At 48.6% G+C, this 15,913-nt stretch overlaps 1 protein-coding gene across 1 annotated transcript; it reads right to left on the bottom strand.

Moving 5' to 3' along the window:
* Positions 1 to 3,923: 3,923 nt before the first annotated feature.
* MKS1 (MKS transition zone complex subunit 1) lies at positions 3,924 to 14,530 on the bottom strand (the record flags this gene model as incomplete). Its single annotated transcript, XM_082008769.1, has 18 exons — positions 3,924 to 4,030; positions 4,513 to 4,610; positions 4,693 to 4,775; positions 5,528 to 5,661; positions 6,189 to 6,296; positions 7,398 to 7,467; positions 8,319 to 8,389; positions 9,179 to 9,241; positions 9,763 to 9,805; positions 10,689 to 10,745; positions 11,650 to 11,758; positions 12,164 to 12,268; positions 12,594 to 12,722; positions 12,934 to 13,031; positions 13,615 to 13,770; positions 14,106 to 14,170; positions 14,243 to 14,355; positions 14,451 to 14,530. 18 exons carry the CDS (start codon positions 14,528 to 14,530, stop codon positions 3,924 to 3,926), a joined length of 1,689 nt encoding a protein of 562 aa, XP_081864895.1.
* Positions 14,531 to 15,913: the final 1,383 nt, after the last annotated feature.

Raw genomic sequence — 15,913 nt, 5'->3', positions numbered from 1 at the left:
TGCTTGGGTCAGCTGTACATTGCCTTGTGTTGAAATATTGACATTAGCTTTAGAGAACACAGGCTGCACCTTGAGAAGATAATAAGCAAAATAAAAAGGCAGCTGGGGGTAAAAGGCAAAGCAGCCCACTCCACTGGCAGGAGGAGGCCTGCAGAGAGCTTTCCTCTGATACTCCAACTCAGTGGCTAAAATTAAAGTATATTGAGCCAACAAGCAGCCTCCAGTAGTTCTTTACTAACAACCACTTAAACCCCACAGTGCAGATAAAAAAATATGCCTCTCCCTCCTCACGTACTGTGCAGTGACAAGACAAGTCTCTGTAGGGGACACACCTGCTGCAGCTCCTTCTCCCCCAGAGCTGGCAGCTCTGCTTCGCACGCAGCCCAATGTCCTTCCCAGAGACACCTCCTGGATGCACATCCTCCGGCTGCCAGGACAGCAGTATGGAAGGCAGGCAGCACAGCCCAACCTCCCAGGCCAAAATGTCCCCTGCAGTCACAGCACTGTGTCCCTGGTCTATCACAAGCACTTGGGATAGGACCAAGCCAAAGGGGTGTTTGAGGTTTGCTAGCGAGGTTCGAGTTTGAAGTTATCACAGCCCAAATCTTCCTCGGTTGAGAGCAAAACCCATTCCTGGGGTCTGACTTCTTTGGTGGAAAGCTATTCCCCCAGTCACGTGAATGTCTAGGTTTTCTTTTTCTCTTACATTTACTCTGGAATTTCTAATGGCTGCTGATTTGCATCACGCAAGCCCTGCCAACTGCCCACAGCCTTTTCGTCCACCAAGCCAACATTCCTGCAGTTACCCTTTGTTTGCATAGTTTATTTAATGAGACGCTCGGAAGGCCCCTAGGGACTTTCAGCTGGCTCCTGTCCCCATGGAGACCACATCACTGGTAAGGCTGCAGGATTCAGCCTCAGATGCCCGTTCAGCTGAAGTTCAGCTGGCACTCAAAAAAGCATCACAGCTCCAGTCTGCCCCGAAGGAAGAAGCATACAAAGCTCAAGAGAAAACAGCTATGTTGCTGCAACTGATGTAGCCAGAGCCGGGGGACTGCTGGCAGTGCAGCAGGGACAGCACAGACCTCCGAGCCTCACTGCTAGACCCATCCTGGTCCCCCCAGGAGTATGCAGCGTTGCCTAGCCTGCGCCTGCTGCGGGCTCCTCCTGCCCTCCAGCCTCCCTCCATCTTCAGTTCACACCATCCCCCAGCCTGACAAGCTCCCCTGTCCCATTAACTGGTGTCCTCCTGTCCCAAGCTCTGGTGGACCCGTAACGCTCCCTTACCCTCCCTTCTCCTGCCCAGTTTCACAGCAAAGGCACCCTCCGGTGCAAACTGCAGGGACACTTCTGTACAGGGGAAATCCTCACAGCTCCAGCGAGATCACAGGCCTCCCCTTCTGTCTGTCCCCACGGGCCATCTCCTATTTCATCTCTGCACACCTGGTGGATGCACGGCCCCCATTCCAGCTGTCTGGGCTCCCTGGCAAGCTCAGAGCACAAGCCCTGCACCAAATGCCAGTTCTGATTAAAAGATCAGTGACATTTTCATACATGTACATGTATATGGAAATTTGCTAGTTTAATTTATAAAAGGGCATATTCAAAGAACATTTGCTGAAGGCTTTCTCCAAACATCTTTTATGAGCACCATTTTGTGCTGTCAGGCCAAGGAGGCTGCAACCATGAAGGTGAAAAATTACTAACAATGTCTTATTTTGGAAGAATTGCTTCTTTGGTTATAGTAATTTTTTATTTTTAAATTTTGCTCTCTTGAGTTCTTGTAAGATTTTACACTATTCAGAGTTTTAACTAGAAGAACTAATATCATTATGTAAACCTTAATGCATCTCTGTGTAACCTTAACACTCACTACACCAAATCCTGACATACAAACGTGCTGGGCAATGAGCACAAGTCAAGAACCTGACCTTCTAATAGAAAGAGCCCACTCTCTAACAGGATCTGCCTTTGGCATCATCTCAATCAGAAAGGTCTTTTGTTACTTTGTTGATAAAAAGAATATTCTCTTAACCTTGTAACTCAATCCTGAAAACGGCTCCAGAGACACACAATTCAGCTATTAGCGATAAGCACAACAGAAACACCCAGAAGGAAATTAGCTATTGCTTAGATAGCATGCAATAAACATACAGGGCCATGGCATGAATTATCATTCTTTTAAAAAAGAGATAGTGAGCACTACATACTCACTGAACACTTTTCATCCTGGGCACCGAGTGGGTCAATCTCTGTGAAATGCCACATCATCAAAGACCATGAGAGTGCACACACTTCAATTCTGCTAATCCAGAACTGGGCGTTTGCCCTTCACGGCCATCACATGAAAAGCGTAAGTGAGGACCTGACTCATGTGCAAGACACATTATCCAGCTCTAGGCCAAGGACACTGTGCTCTGCTTAACAGGCCACGCTGTCTAATACATGCTGGCAGCCTCTTCCATCAAAAAGGAGGGGTAGCAGGCAAGGAAGGTGAGCAAAAATCCTCTTTTACAATTGAAATTGTCAGACACATTCAAGCTGACAGACAAATCTAGGAATTATGACAAAGGTCAAGGAGGAACAAACCCGGAATGTTGGTCTTCCCAGTGAAGGCTGGGATAAGATCAAAATGGCAAGAAGGGAGTGAGGAAGACAACGGAGCGTCAGGGAAGAGGGGGATGTTCTAACAATCACACACATGACTGCAAGCATGAGTCTCACGTTCCCTGCAAAGGAGGAACGTGCAGAGCAAGAGGAGGAAGGACAATTCCTACTTCATATTCTGTATATGAATTCTGACTTTACAGACACATTCAGACCCGCATGATCTCAGCCTGAGATTTTTCTTACTCTCCCTTGTGCTGGGAGCAGAGGTGGAGAACACATGGAAATGTGACTCATGCACAAATCAACACAGCACTGTCAGTCTGCAGGTAGCCTCACTCCTGTGAACTTGAGAGAGGAACAAAAACAGAAAAAAAAAAAAGTGTCTGAGAAAAGAACAGAAGAAAATGGGTAAAAACTGGGTACACACATGCTTCCCCAGGAAGTAATGCAATGCACTGCAATCAGAGATGGAACCATAGCTCAGATGAACAGCTTGAACAGTTCAAAGTTCAGCTGCTGTGCAAATGTTATTATCTGCTCTCATTGTCTGCAAACCATCCAGCCCCAGCTAAAGTTCTGCCATGAATTAAGGGGAATGCATGTTTTCAGTTGTGTTCTTGAACAAAGAATCCTCCTGCTCATCATTGCAGAGCCAGAAATGTTATGGGCACATACAAGGAAACACAGAATGTAACCCTTTCCTCTGTTCTCAATCTGTCAAACGTCATTCCCTTCCTTTGATTTCATATATTTCAGGTAGCAGAGAGCTCTCTCTCTAGGAATGAATTAATCTTAAGGCACAGGTGAACAGATGAATTGTCTGACCTGTAGTTACAAATGCTGATGATTATCAGCACTTCAAGAACTTATCTACTCATTTCATTAAATCTCAAACAGCATTCATGCCTTAACCTCCAACATCACCCTTTTCTTTAAGAAGAAAACTAAATTTACCAAGTCATGTAGACTTGAAATTTTTCTCATCATTTACTATTCAGTTCCTGAAAAGGTGTTAAAGGGTTCACAGGTCCCATTGTCAGTATTTTAGTCTGTTCAGCAGAAATGTGAACAATTTATTGTTAGGGCCCTAGTAACAAAATGCCTTGAAAAAATGGGACTCCTTCCACAGGTACCTGTGGAACTGCAAAGAATCTAGGTCTGGATATGTTACAGACCCCTTCCCCCACCCAGCGAAAACAACAAAGGAAGGGCTTCTAAAGCTTCCAGGCACCAGCACTGTGGCTCCTGCTGAACAAGGGAACCTTGTGTTGGAGAGAAGACACTGAGTGTGCCCTAGCAGTAGAGGTGGTCAATCATGGTTCCTGTGACTGGTGCACAGTGGGGGCAGAGGTGCTGATGAGGTCTTGAGGAAGGCTCTCGCGTGCTTCTTGCATCCGGCGCCGTGCCCTCTGGAAAGCCTCTACAACACAGCAGGAGACAAGACCCAGAAGGCATCAGACAGCCTCAGGGAAGGGGAAGAATGAGTCTGTTCAGTGACTATCATCTCTCCTGGAGCAGGAGTCTCACTTTCTGTTACTGAGTTCTGCCAACAAAGCACCTGGTACTTGCTGCTCTCTTCACTTATTTCTAGCACTGTTTTTGCTCTGCACATAGTGGAATCAGTGTCACTTCCACAAGCTACGCTCAGTGCCAGGCAAGACTGGGCAGCCCAGCCTAGGCTTTGCCCTCAGAGTTGTTATCCCTCCTGTCTGCTGAGAACTGATGCCTCCTGAAGCTTCCAGCTCAGATCAGTACATTTAACCTCTCCTATGGACTCAGAGAGCTCACGGGATGGCCATTATTCCCAAATAATGGATTCTCCTGACATATCCCGCCCACTCTGTAAAAAGGGGCAAAAGTGAGCCAAAGGCTCACCAGGGAGAATGACACTGAAGGCCCTACCCAAAACGTTGTAGACAGAGCTCTGCTGACTGAAGCCTCTAAGACGGTCCAATACACTCTGCATGCGCTGCCTCAGGGCACTGGTTTCCAGAAAGGCTCTGCACAGAAGTACAGTAGGAGGTCAGGGCTACCAAAACACAGCACACAAGGTGGAGCTTGTACTCACTTTGCTGCACTTACTTAGACTGCTGCAGGCAGTAAAGCCGGAATGTGACGCTCCCGGTTGTCTCTGTGCGAAAACCAAAGCGGCTCAGACGCTCTCCCTGAAAAGACGGCACAAATTAGAGTAACCACAGCCTGCAAACTGCTACCAGCAGACTGACCCTAGCAAAAACAAGCATTCCCCACCAAAAGCATGCACTCCTGTGGGCACAGAGTCTCTCCCTTCCCTGCTGCACACAGAAAGCCAGGTCAGAAAGAAGGGCAGATGACTCCAGGCTGTACTGAGGGCAGGACCTAAACACTAGCAAGCTGATGGTGCAGTGCTGGAGGAAGGCTCCACCAACTGCATCAGGGCTCGTTCCCACACAAAACTGCTACAAAGATCAACTTGCTTATTACACCAGTGAGCATCTCTGCAGCTTTATTAAAAATGTGAAATTTCTGCCTGCCTCACATCCATAGCTTCTTGCTTTGGGAAACTGTTCCAGGTGCGGTACAGCCCAGATTCCATACAAAAACACAGAAAGAAGTCTATAGCTGGTAAAAAATGCTGACCTGACAGACACCTTCTGGACAGGGCCAGCACAGGCAGGGGTAAGTCAAGGTTTTGGTCCATGTTCACCCACTTCTCTAAGCTGCACACACCTCAGAAGGCTGAGAGCTCTGCCTCAGCATTTGCCTGTTCCTCTCTCCAAGATCACAAGTCTCACAGAGGAGACATTTCTTTAGTCGGAGGGACAGGACCACCAGCTCATCCTTGTTCAAATCTGGCCCAGGCTGTCCACAGACATCTGAAGCCAAGAGCATAATGTACCATCTCCCAGCAAGAGCAATGCCCTGCAGCTGACCCCACCTTGAAGGTTGATGGTATCCGGACGTACGTTATGTCCTCCAGCTCAGGAGATCCACCAATGAAAAATCTCCTCAGCTCAGCGACTGTCCCCAGCTCCACAGGGCGCCAGGTAGGGATGGTGAGCATGTGGAGACCTGATACAAAGCAACAGGACAGCTTAGCAGCTATAATCAGAGTCACAGAGGACAGCATGGTAGATGGATATCTGCTGACCCAAACCACAGTAGGCTGGAAATGGAAACACTGCACGGTATCAATATAACATTTTTCCCAATGAATCTGGCCCATACAGTCACACAGCCAGTGCTGAAAGCAGCCCCTTGCCCATAAGGAGCATCTCCTTACTACACATGGGTGTCAGAATAGTTGTGACCCTCAGATTCCACGTGGGACAGAGTGCTATTGTAAAGATACATGTGCAGCATCACCCCAGAGCTTTGTCACACGGAAGGAGCAAGGACAGCAACACATGGTGCTTTTCAACAACAAGGCAGAATGGTGCAGGATGCATCAAATTCTTCTTTGCTGCCCCACAGTCAGCTAACTATTCCTTTCAGTATGCAAAGGCAAAGCCTCCCCAGGACCAGCTGAATCCATTCCTAAGAGAACCACTCAACTCATTCTCCCAGACAATTAACATAACTCTCCAAGTAGGTTTTACCTGGAGATGCTGGCAGCACCAAAGAACCATATCCTTCAACACGATACCTCTGCCAGAAATCCAGGGACAGGACCTCAAAATAGACAACAGGCCACTGAGGGAGGCTATCTGCAAGGAAGAGGAGCAGATCACAGCTTTGTGAGGGAGACTAATCACAGAGGAAAAAAAAATGCTAAATGTCCAACTCCACTAGTAGGAAGTCCTTGCTGTATTTCTTCTACAATGACAAAACTAGATGTATGGGTGATTTTCCTCTATAAAAGCTGAACCCTCAGATTTGAGGATGAAAACAGATTTATTGACAAGATGTTAAAAATCTGGGAAAATTCTTTGTTTTGAGAGCAAGTCCAAACTGCTTCCTCAATTACCTTTGGGCAGACAAGACAACCTTTTGTCCATGATCTGATGCCAAACAGGGGAACCTTTCTGTCTCTGACCTTTCCCACCATTGCTGGGGGATTATTAACTTGGATTCTCCTATAGGTCTCCAAGCAATTCTTTTTTCCACAGTGAAACAAACTCATGGTGTTTATTCTAGGCTGAAAATTCATTTCATTAGTGTTGGTTGAATATGCAAATCCAACGCATACATTGGATTCAAGCGGCAAGGCATGCCGCAAAGCTGTCCCTAGCAACTGCAATCCAAAGAGCAACGGGGTGGGTGAGGAAGTGGCAGTAGTGTAGTGAAGCAGCAGGAATAGGCAGCACAGAAGCCCAGCTTAAAATAGAGCTCGAAGTTTCAAAGTGACATAAACTATATACAGGGATTATACAGGTCACTGAGTGTGTCTACAAACATAAGACTCAGCACAGAGTTTTAGTTGTGTACAAAAGCTGCCTCTTCTGCTGCAGAGTCTCAGGGCTCTGAGCAGTACAACCGGCACAGCAACAGAGACCAGCATGCCAGGCATTTTGAGAGACAAGCTAAAAACCAAGTAGTTTTACAACTGGATAAAGTTGACTATAGCCTAGAAGCATCAGCGAATCCACACAAATGCAAATATGCACTGCTGGGCAGGGCAAATATAGTCTGTGTCAAGAGGCTGTGTGACGACAGTGTGAACATTTGCCGAATAAGCAACATTTCCCTCTGTTTACATCTGTCCTTTTGTCTTGGCAAGGGGCCAACAACATGCCAGACAGCATGATGCCTACACTGTGATCAAAAGATTTCAGAGTTTCACATTTCAGAGCAACAAGGAAACATACCTTCTGATTCATCTCCTTGGGTGAAAAACATCTCCAAAGTGAAGGGGTAGCAGAAGTATGCCACATTGTCCTAGAAAAGGAACAGACAGAGATCAGACTCCTGGACAAGAGAGTTCTTCACTAGCATTGCAAGGGGCACAAAGAGCAGGGAGAAAAGAACTAATGATGGAAAAGAGGTAATGATGCCCAAACAAGATCAATCACATCATACTAACAAATACTTGATGGCATGATGGACTCGCACACAGTCCCAAGTGCCATGATGATGGAACAGGCTGTTAAAAATAATGAAAATGGGGGAAGAGTAACACACCTCAAATGACAATTCAGCCAGCTGCGTAACTATTACACCGCCACAATCTTCACAGGACCCAAGCAAAATACTTCAAACAATGGTATCACTGAAATGCTGTATGATGATGGGTTTTGTAATATGCAAATTAGCTCACATAAAAGACTTCAAAAAGTTGACAAAGTTCAAATTTTGTAAGAGAGGAACTGGAGACAGGAATGGAACCAACTTCCCAGATAGGAGAAGGGGTTCATTTTGAGAAATCAATTTAGAGAATCTGTCCATTCTTGCCCCAGGCAAGCCAGAATAATGCTTCGTTAACTCTGAGCATTTGAGAACACAAAAAATCAAAGCTCCAAAGGCAATCAATCAGTCAGAAGGAAGAAAAAAAAGTGAGGTTCCAGAAACTGCGTTGAAGCAATTTTATTTGGTCTAGTTTGATTTGGATGCAGTGGCACCCTGAAAAACGGCAACTATAACCAGAATGAGGAGAATCCCAAACATGCTCTATCCTTGAAAGGAGCTCTCAAGTCACTATCTTTGCTGAATTATCTGTAGCTTGTTATACACGTTCCACTTCAGAGAATGCCTGTTCAAACTCTGTTCTGCAAGTTTAAAAGTGTCCTTACCCAGCCCACTGTCTTGGTGGCACAGGTCTGCGTCACTCCTGATAGCTGCTGGAATGCAGGGCTTGACCATTCTGGGAGAAAAGAATATCAGCAGAGTGGTGAATGCTTTGGATGAGAGGGAGGACTCGCAAACCATAGCAGCTCAAAGGAGAATGTCAGCCCTAGATAACTGGGAAACAGATAACATCACCCACACTGAATTTCCCTAGGTGTGTCCCACCCTGTCTTGTTCTGGCGATGGCTGCTCCCCAGCATGCCCTGAACTGTTGATGAAAAGCACCAACTCCACCTTAAGAGAAAAGTAGAACCTTATCTGAATGTACTGAGTAGCAAAAGTGGTACTTTTTCCAACAAACATCAGGGTATACCCAGCGAGGGGAGCCAGGGACATAGCTTCAGGGAATTAAACATGCAGCAGGATTTGCATGTTAGTGCTGGGAACCTTATTTATCAGTCAAAATGTAAGATGTTAGTGTCAGCACAAAACATGAGAACATGATGGTGAGCACTGAAATCAGACAAAGTCACTGCTGAGATGGAGAAGACAGAAAGGCTATTCTCCACAGTATAAGGGATGAACTTTGGGTAGATTGCTGGACACCATCACCACTGGTTGAGAAGTCAATGCTTCTGCTATGTCCTAGACTGATTTGGAACAGACGAGAGAGGAAGATGCTGCTTTTTCCCAGACATGAGCTTAGTTCAAACAATTGAGTTCTGCAATTTTACCTCTGAAAACCTCTGCCCCAGCCCCTACATTAACTTTTACTGACTTTTCAGCAGAGCTGATCTGATGGACCAGCCAAAGCATGCTTCATTCCTTAAACTGCCGTGATAGGGCTAGAAACATGGATACTTACGGTTAGGCAGCTCCAGAAAGAAATGAACATAGAGATTGTCATACTCATAGCCTTGAGCTGAAACTAAGAAGAGAGAATGAATTTCATCCGCTTGCTTCCACACAAACTCCTTCAATACTCACTGTAGACTTCTGGGAGAGCCAGCACTAATAACCTCAGGGACAAGCAGTTACGGCTGGAAGCTGGGAGGAGACAGGGTCTTCAAAGTAACAGAATATGACTCTCAGAGAAGATTCCTTCTCTAGACTAGCTCTGCCCCTGTATCACTAACCAGGTTAGGGAGGTCACACATTTAGTTGCTTTCTTTGCTATAATCTGTATTAACTTCCCAGTCTGCTCTCCTTTTTTCAGGTCTGTATGTCTTCCTAGAACAGCTGTAGTATTTGCAACCTCCAATCTGTAAATGCCACTCAAGGGGTTAGTCCACAAAAACAGGGGAGAAGGAGAAAGTAAATGATTCTAGGGAGGGAAACACCTACTCTGGACCAGCCTGTGATCCAAGAATCCTTGGACCCTTCATAGCCTCAGCCATACCAGCAGACACAGATTTGCCCCTATAGTTACTGTTTATAATAAGGACTCACCTATTTCTCCATTCACAAAAAGCCGTAGTGTACCAGGAAGAGTCTGTAAGAACAAGCAGATAAACAAGATAAAGGGCTCAATGACCACTGGTGGAAGGTCACACAATCCCCTCCCAGCACAGTCTCACATGGATATTTCACAGACATTTGCACATGAATGCTTCACTCTGCTGGCCAGGCAGGAATCATGACTTCTCTTATCATCCTTTCCAGAAGTGAACGGTGCCTCTGGAGCAAGGGTCCCTAGAGAGACCAAATTCCTAGACTGCAGAAGTTCACTGCTCTGTAAAATGGGTCTTTCACAGACTTCAAGGTGGATATAAGTCACTACATGCACAAATCATAGTTCTGTTTCTCCTGTAGTGTTCCTGCACTTGCCCACAGTGGGGGGAGGGGAAGCATAGGACAAGCTGAGACACTCTATCAAAGAACAAGAAAGTACAACTTTCACACTTTGGCAAACAACATTTGAGAAAAAAAGACTGCAGTCTGGATAATTCAGTAAGAACGGAAACTGTGCATGAGTTTGGGGGTAGTAGAGGCTGTTTACTTGAACAACGTGGCACAGAGATGTGTTTGACATTCAAGAACTTAACAGCAATCACCATCTGAAAAGATATAAACCTTCCTTTCTTAAAGTATTATAGCAAAGGCTTTCAGACAATACATGCAGCCTCACCAAGACTGCAGCACTCAGCATGCTGGTCTGACAGATGCAGGATGGACCTCTGCAGGCCCCATATCCATTGCAACCTGTCCCTTTTGACCCAATCTTCTGCTGGAAACCACAAGGTAAAAGCTGCCAACACACCCCCAGAATGAAAGTCTTTGGAGACTGTGGTACAAACGGCAGCCACGCTAACCAAGTCAACAGTCTCCAAAGGCAGCAGGGCTCCAGGTCCCTGCCGAGTGCTGTTGGTACTCACCATTTCAAATTCTGAGCCTACGAGACCACTGAGGTATTCCTTGTGCCGACCGTACAGCTGAAAACACAGAACAAGTGTATTAGAAAAAAGTAGGGGCTTTTATTATGTATGTTTTTACTTATTGCAAAAATTGTAATGGATATAACTTAAAATCAATTTGAATTGTTAAGAGGCTTAGCACACAGGGGTTTTTTGATTGTTAAAGCAGATGCAGAGAATATAAGCATCTAACAGAACAAAGATGCCTAACTGCTAACACTGCATGGAACTTCAGCTTCAGAGAAGACCTTGTCAAAGGACAATGTAAGGGAAAAAGAAGCTCCAAAGAATCAGCATATCTTGAATGACATGTTAAAAACCCAGGCATAAACCATTCCAATGAAATCAACAGATGGGAGATCAGTGTAGCAAAATAATGATTTCCTTACCACAAAAACAATATGGAAAGGTACAAATGAAAAACTAAAACATTAAGTACCTGTATAAACTGCTAAAGCCAAAAAGGCAATTCAGAAAGATCAAGACATAAAATGAGATACAAATATCCTGGGACATTATGGGTAACAAGAAATCATTCAATAAGCACATCGGCAGCAAGAGGAAGACCAAGGAAAGGGTTTGCCCACTGCTCAAAAGGGAAGGAAAACCATTGGCAGGTGACACTAGAAAGGTATTAATTTAGGTGCATTAGGAATTTTGCACCAGTTCTCACTACCATAGATCACTGCAGTCAGAGGCCAACACACCTAATACCAGACAAGACCTCCACCTAGAGTAAGGAATGTATGGTCAGGGAGTATTTGTTGAAGTTCTCAAATTGCTGGGCACTCACTGCCAGTGACATTCATTTTGTCCACTTCAGGTGTCTACAGCACTAACAACTACATGTACATGAGTGTCTGAGCTCCCCCTGTTAAATCAGGAGGACTAGTCAATGCGATCAGTGGAGGTTGGTCCTTACGTCTCTGAACACACGCTGCTCATGTTCCTCCTCCTCTGGTTGCACTTGGACAGATGCATTCTCAATGGTGTATTTCCACACCTCTCGCTTCTCTCCATCCAGCTCGATCCTGCAGAGTCCCAAAACACATAGGCAAATCTAACCCATTACACAGAGAATAGGCACAGGCAGCAAAAGCAGACCCCTCTCCACCAGGTCCGTGCAGTAACACAAGTGCACTTAACGGCCCTCCCCCCACTCCCAAGTGCCTGCCAGCATCAATGACTCAAAATGGGAGACTCGCTTGTGTACAGCATATGCATAACCTGTATCCATAGGGACTGGCACCAAAGTCCCACACATCACACACACAGTGACACCAAGCACAAGTACACAATAAGCTTGTCTTTAAAATCTCTGGAATAAAACTGAAATGTATGCCTCAATTTAAATGCTGAGCCACTGCCTAAAGGGTGACCAGGAGACAGCCATTTCAGCCCTCTGTATCAGTCCCACGAGAGGTATCAGCCCTCACCGGTAGGCTCCTTTGGTGCCAGTAAAGTCAGGCTTCACTGTGATCACCCCATTGCTGTCCACCTTGATTGTGCAAAGAACATGTTCATATTCCCTGTGACCAAGCCTAATAGAAGACATCAAGAAACACAGTCTAACTAGAGAACACAGACACTTTCTTGCTCTGGAACAGCAGAGCTGGTAAAGGCACAGGAGGGTAGAGAAGGGAACAAACAGACCCATACTTTCCTACATTAGTTTAAGAAGCTTTTTGGAGGGATAACACTCAGTTACCTCCCAAATGAGGAAAGGGGCAGAAAGAAATAGCAGCCCAAGTTACTGTGCTGTTGGAATTCTCTCCCCTTAACTAATGACAGAAACAGGAGATTTGAGTAAGGAGGGGCGATGGGTTTCCTTGTGGGAAATTGAGATCACTTCAGGATTTCACTTACTTCCCATAAGGTCCCAAGTCCCCCATGATGTACATGGTCTGGATAGGAGTGTTAATCACATGATTGTTCTTCATAAAGTCTTCTGACGGTTCCCAAGTGATGATTTTCGACTTCAGAGAACTTGCTTCTCTGTCAACAATGGAACAGCACAAGTCACAGCTCACCTCAGCAGCCCAGCACAGACAGCACGGAACCCCCCCATGATGAGAAGTCAAACTGCCGGATTCCAAGTGCAACAGAGCTCAAGTCACCAAATTCCACAGACCAGGCTACTCCACAGCTGGGGCACCAGCACCAAGAAATCTGCATTAGCAAGCTCCAAGTCCCAGTTTGCACTCACATTGGCCTACGGTCTTGTCTCCTCCTCCTCACATTGGCCATCCTCTCTGCGAGGTATGATGGCACCTCATGATCTGAGTCAGTTACCTTCTGGCAGTGCTAGAACAGATGGGAACTAGCTTAACTATAACAAGACATCTTTCCAAAACACCGCTCCACTCTTGGAGGTGACAACAGGCATGTGTACACACACACACAGGGACAAACTGCTAAAAGACTGTAGAGTCCACAGCAGAGTCCCAAATAAGTGGGCTGGTTGGATAGACCCATCCCCTCTGCTATAAGCATCGCTCAAGCACTGCTCATTCCTCGGTTACGATTCATGTCAACGACAAGGACGCTTTCTTGGTCATACCCAGGACTGAGCAATGCTGAGCAAGCTTGCTGCAAGCTTGTGGCAAAGTACAGCTAAATTCCACCCAGCAGGTTATCTACAGAGCAATGCTACAAAGCCAAGTCCATCCAAGCTGCCCCTGACCATCATTCTGAAGCAGGGAGATCTTGTCGTGGGTCTGGGGCACCAGGTCATGCTGCTTTGCAGAAGCAGTATGTTCCCCTGCATACAGGATACCTGGTTTCCTTCTGCATGGCCGAGAACTGACAAACACTCCCTCTGCAGTAGGCCTGGCGGTTTTGACAGACACTGCTGTCATATAGGTTATGCGTAACTAAGAGCTGGTACCTCCTCTAGGTTGGTGAATCGGTCATGGTCAGTGTAGGTGAAGATGCGATAGTTCTTCCGACCTCCAGCTTTCTCCAGTTTCAGGATCTCCTCGTGGTACTGCCGGTCCAGGGGCGTCTGGCAGGCTGACTCATTTTGGTACAGATCCACCTCAAACTGAGAGCACCACAGGTAAAGAGCAAAAGCTGCCTTTCACCAGCATTGTCAGAGCCACAAACGCTTTTCAGATGAGATTGCCAAAGCCACCACAAAGAGAGATAAGACCCTCTGTGAACCCCAGCAAACAACCCAAGCTCCGGCACAGTCCCGACACTGCTCTGGCATGCGGCGGCCAACAGCACCTAGCGACGCCCACCTGGAGGGGCTGGAGAACAGCAGCTCACCCCGAAGCAGGCGACCCTACCGGGGAGCGCGGCGGGGAGCCGTCGGGCGGCACAAGGAGGAGATATTCCCCCAAGATCTCTCGCCGCTCCCGGCCGCCGCACACCTACCTGGCTGAAGAGCTTCTCCTGCCACCCCACCTCGGCCTCCTCCTCGTCGGGGGGCCGCCGGGCACCTGCGGGAGACGGCACGGTCACCTCCGGCAGCGCTGCCCCGGCCCGCCCGCTCCCCCGGGCGCCCCACGTACCTGTCGCGGCGCGGTCGGCCAGGCCCAGGAGCTCGGGGCCGCGCGGGCCGGCGAGCGGCGGCGGGGCCTGCGGAAGGAGAGGCCCGGACGACGTGACACGCTCGATGCGGACCCTGCGAGGAAGAAGGGCGGGAGCGTCACGGCGGGCCGGGAGCCGAGCCGGGCAGGGAGCCGAGCCGGGCCGGGCCGGCCGGGGGCGGCCGCTCACCGGAGGCGCAGGTTGCGCACAGGGTCGCGGGAACGGTAGACGGCACCGCTCGCGTCCGCGCTCCGCAGCAGCTCCGCCATGGCCGCGGCGCCGCGCGCCTCACCATGGAGACGGGGCGGCACGGGGGACACAGCGCCCCCCTGCGGTCGGAGGGCGCCCAGGCCCGCTCCTCCCGCCCCGGGGCGGGCCCCGGGCTGGGCCGCGGGCGGCCCTTCGTCCCGGTCCCCGCGGCGGCAGAGCGGCGGTCTGCGGGGCCGCGCGCCACCCCTGGGCCAGGGCGGCTTCCGCTGCGCGGAGTCCCCCAGCCTCCGAGGGGGGGTGGAGAGGTGGTTCTCTCACACCTTTCCGTGTCCGGGAGGGCGAGGGGTCTCCCTCATCCCTCCACATGAGGGTCCCAGAGCAAAGGCCATCCCCACAGCCCCGTGGCGATGCGAAGGGAAAGGGGCGCGCTGCGATGACCCCAGCACCCCACACACAGGGCTCCGGGCCAAAACCTGTGAGGTGCCGAGTGTGAACCTGCCCCTGTCTCTGGTTTATTCCCTGACCCTTTCCTACTCCTAATGGTTCCTGACATTTGACCGTTTGGCTACCAGGGAAAGGACATCTTCATGGAGGCCACCGCCCCCCTCACACCAGGGCCTCACTCCTGAGCGGCGATCAGCCTGTCCCTCGGTGGGTGGGCCAGGGTGGCAGCCCCTGTCCCCCACACACCGCACCTCAGTGGCCATTTTGCCGCCAGTGACACGGTGCCACCGGTTCTGCTGCACTCCCCAGCCTTTTCCTGCTGTGCCTCCTCCAGTGAGGGGTCTGGTGAAAACCTTCTGGAGATCCACATACACCATATGATGCAACCTCTTTGCTTGAAGACGTGTCTCTGGGAACCTGTATCCTTTCTCCTTGTGCAGCACCTCCTCAGCCAGCATCTTAGCTTCTCTGGTCCCTTCCCTGGAGCCAGCCCTGAGACAGACTCCATGCCCCGCAGCAACTCTTTGGAGACACTGCCTACAGGGTCGGTGTGCCTGAAGGCCCTGCAACCCAGCTTTGCCAGCTAGGACCCCGCTCTGAAGGGTGCCTCTGTGCAGGGTGCTCCCCTCCCGTACCATTCCTGGGATGCTGACCTGGGAATCGCTTCCCCACGGCTACTATACTGCAGGAGGGCATGTCCACCTACGTGCACTGCCGTTCTGGAGTTAAACTGGCACACAGCCTGAAGTACAAAACCTGGTACGATTTAGATCTTCCTTCTTCTCAGAGCATTAGCTGTGGTGGAAATTCTTTGGCAGTCCTGCAGGTATCGCAAGGCTCTCTCATTTTCAGATCTGGAACACTGGCCGACACAAATACTAGAGATCCCAAAATCAGAAAAAAGCCATTTATTACAGTAAAGCGGAAAGTTCATAAAATTGCACAAGAGTCACAGTGAAAAATCTCTTTTTTTTTTCTGGGCAAATATGACATTATCG

This window comes from Phaethon aethereus (genome assembly GCF_964289735.1).
Source record: "Phaethon aethereus genome assembly, chromosome: 19".
Classification (NCBI taxonomy): domain Eukaryota; kingdom Metazoa; phylum Chordata; class Aves; order Phaethontiformes; family Phaethontidae; genus Phaethon; species Phaethon aethereus.
The sequence above is the reverse complement of the archived record's forward strand: the minus strand, read 5'-3'. Positions and strand labels throughout refer to the sequence as shown.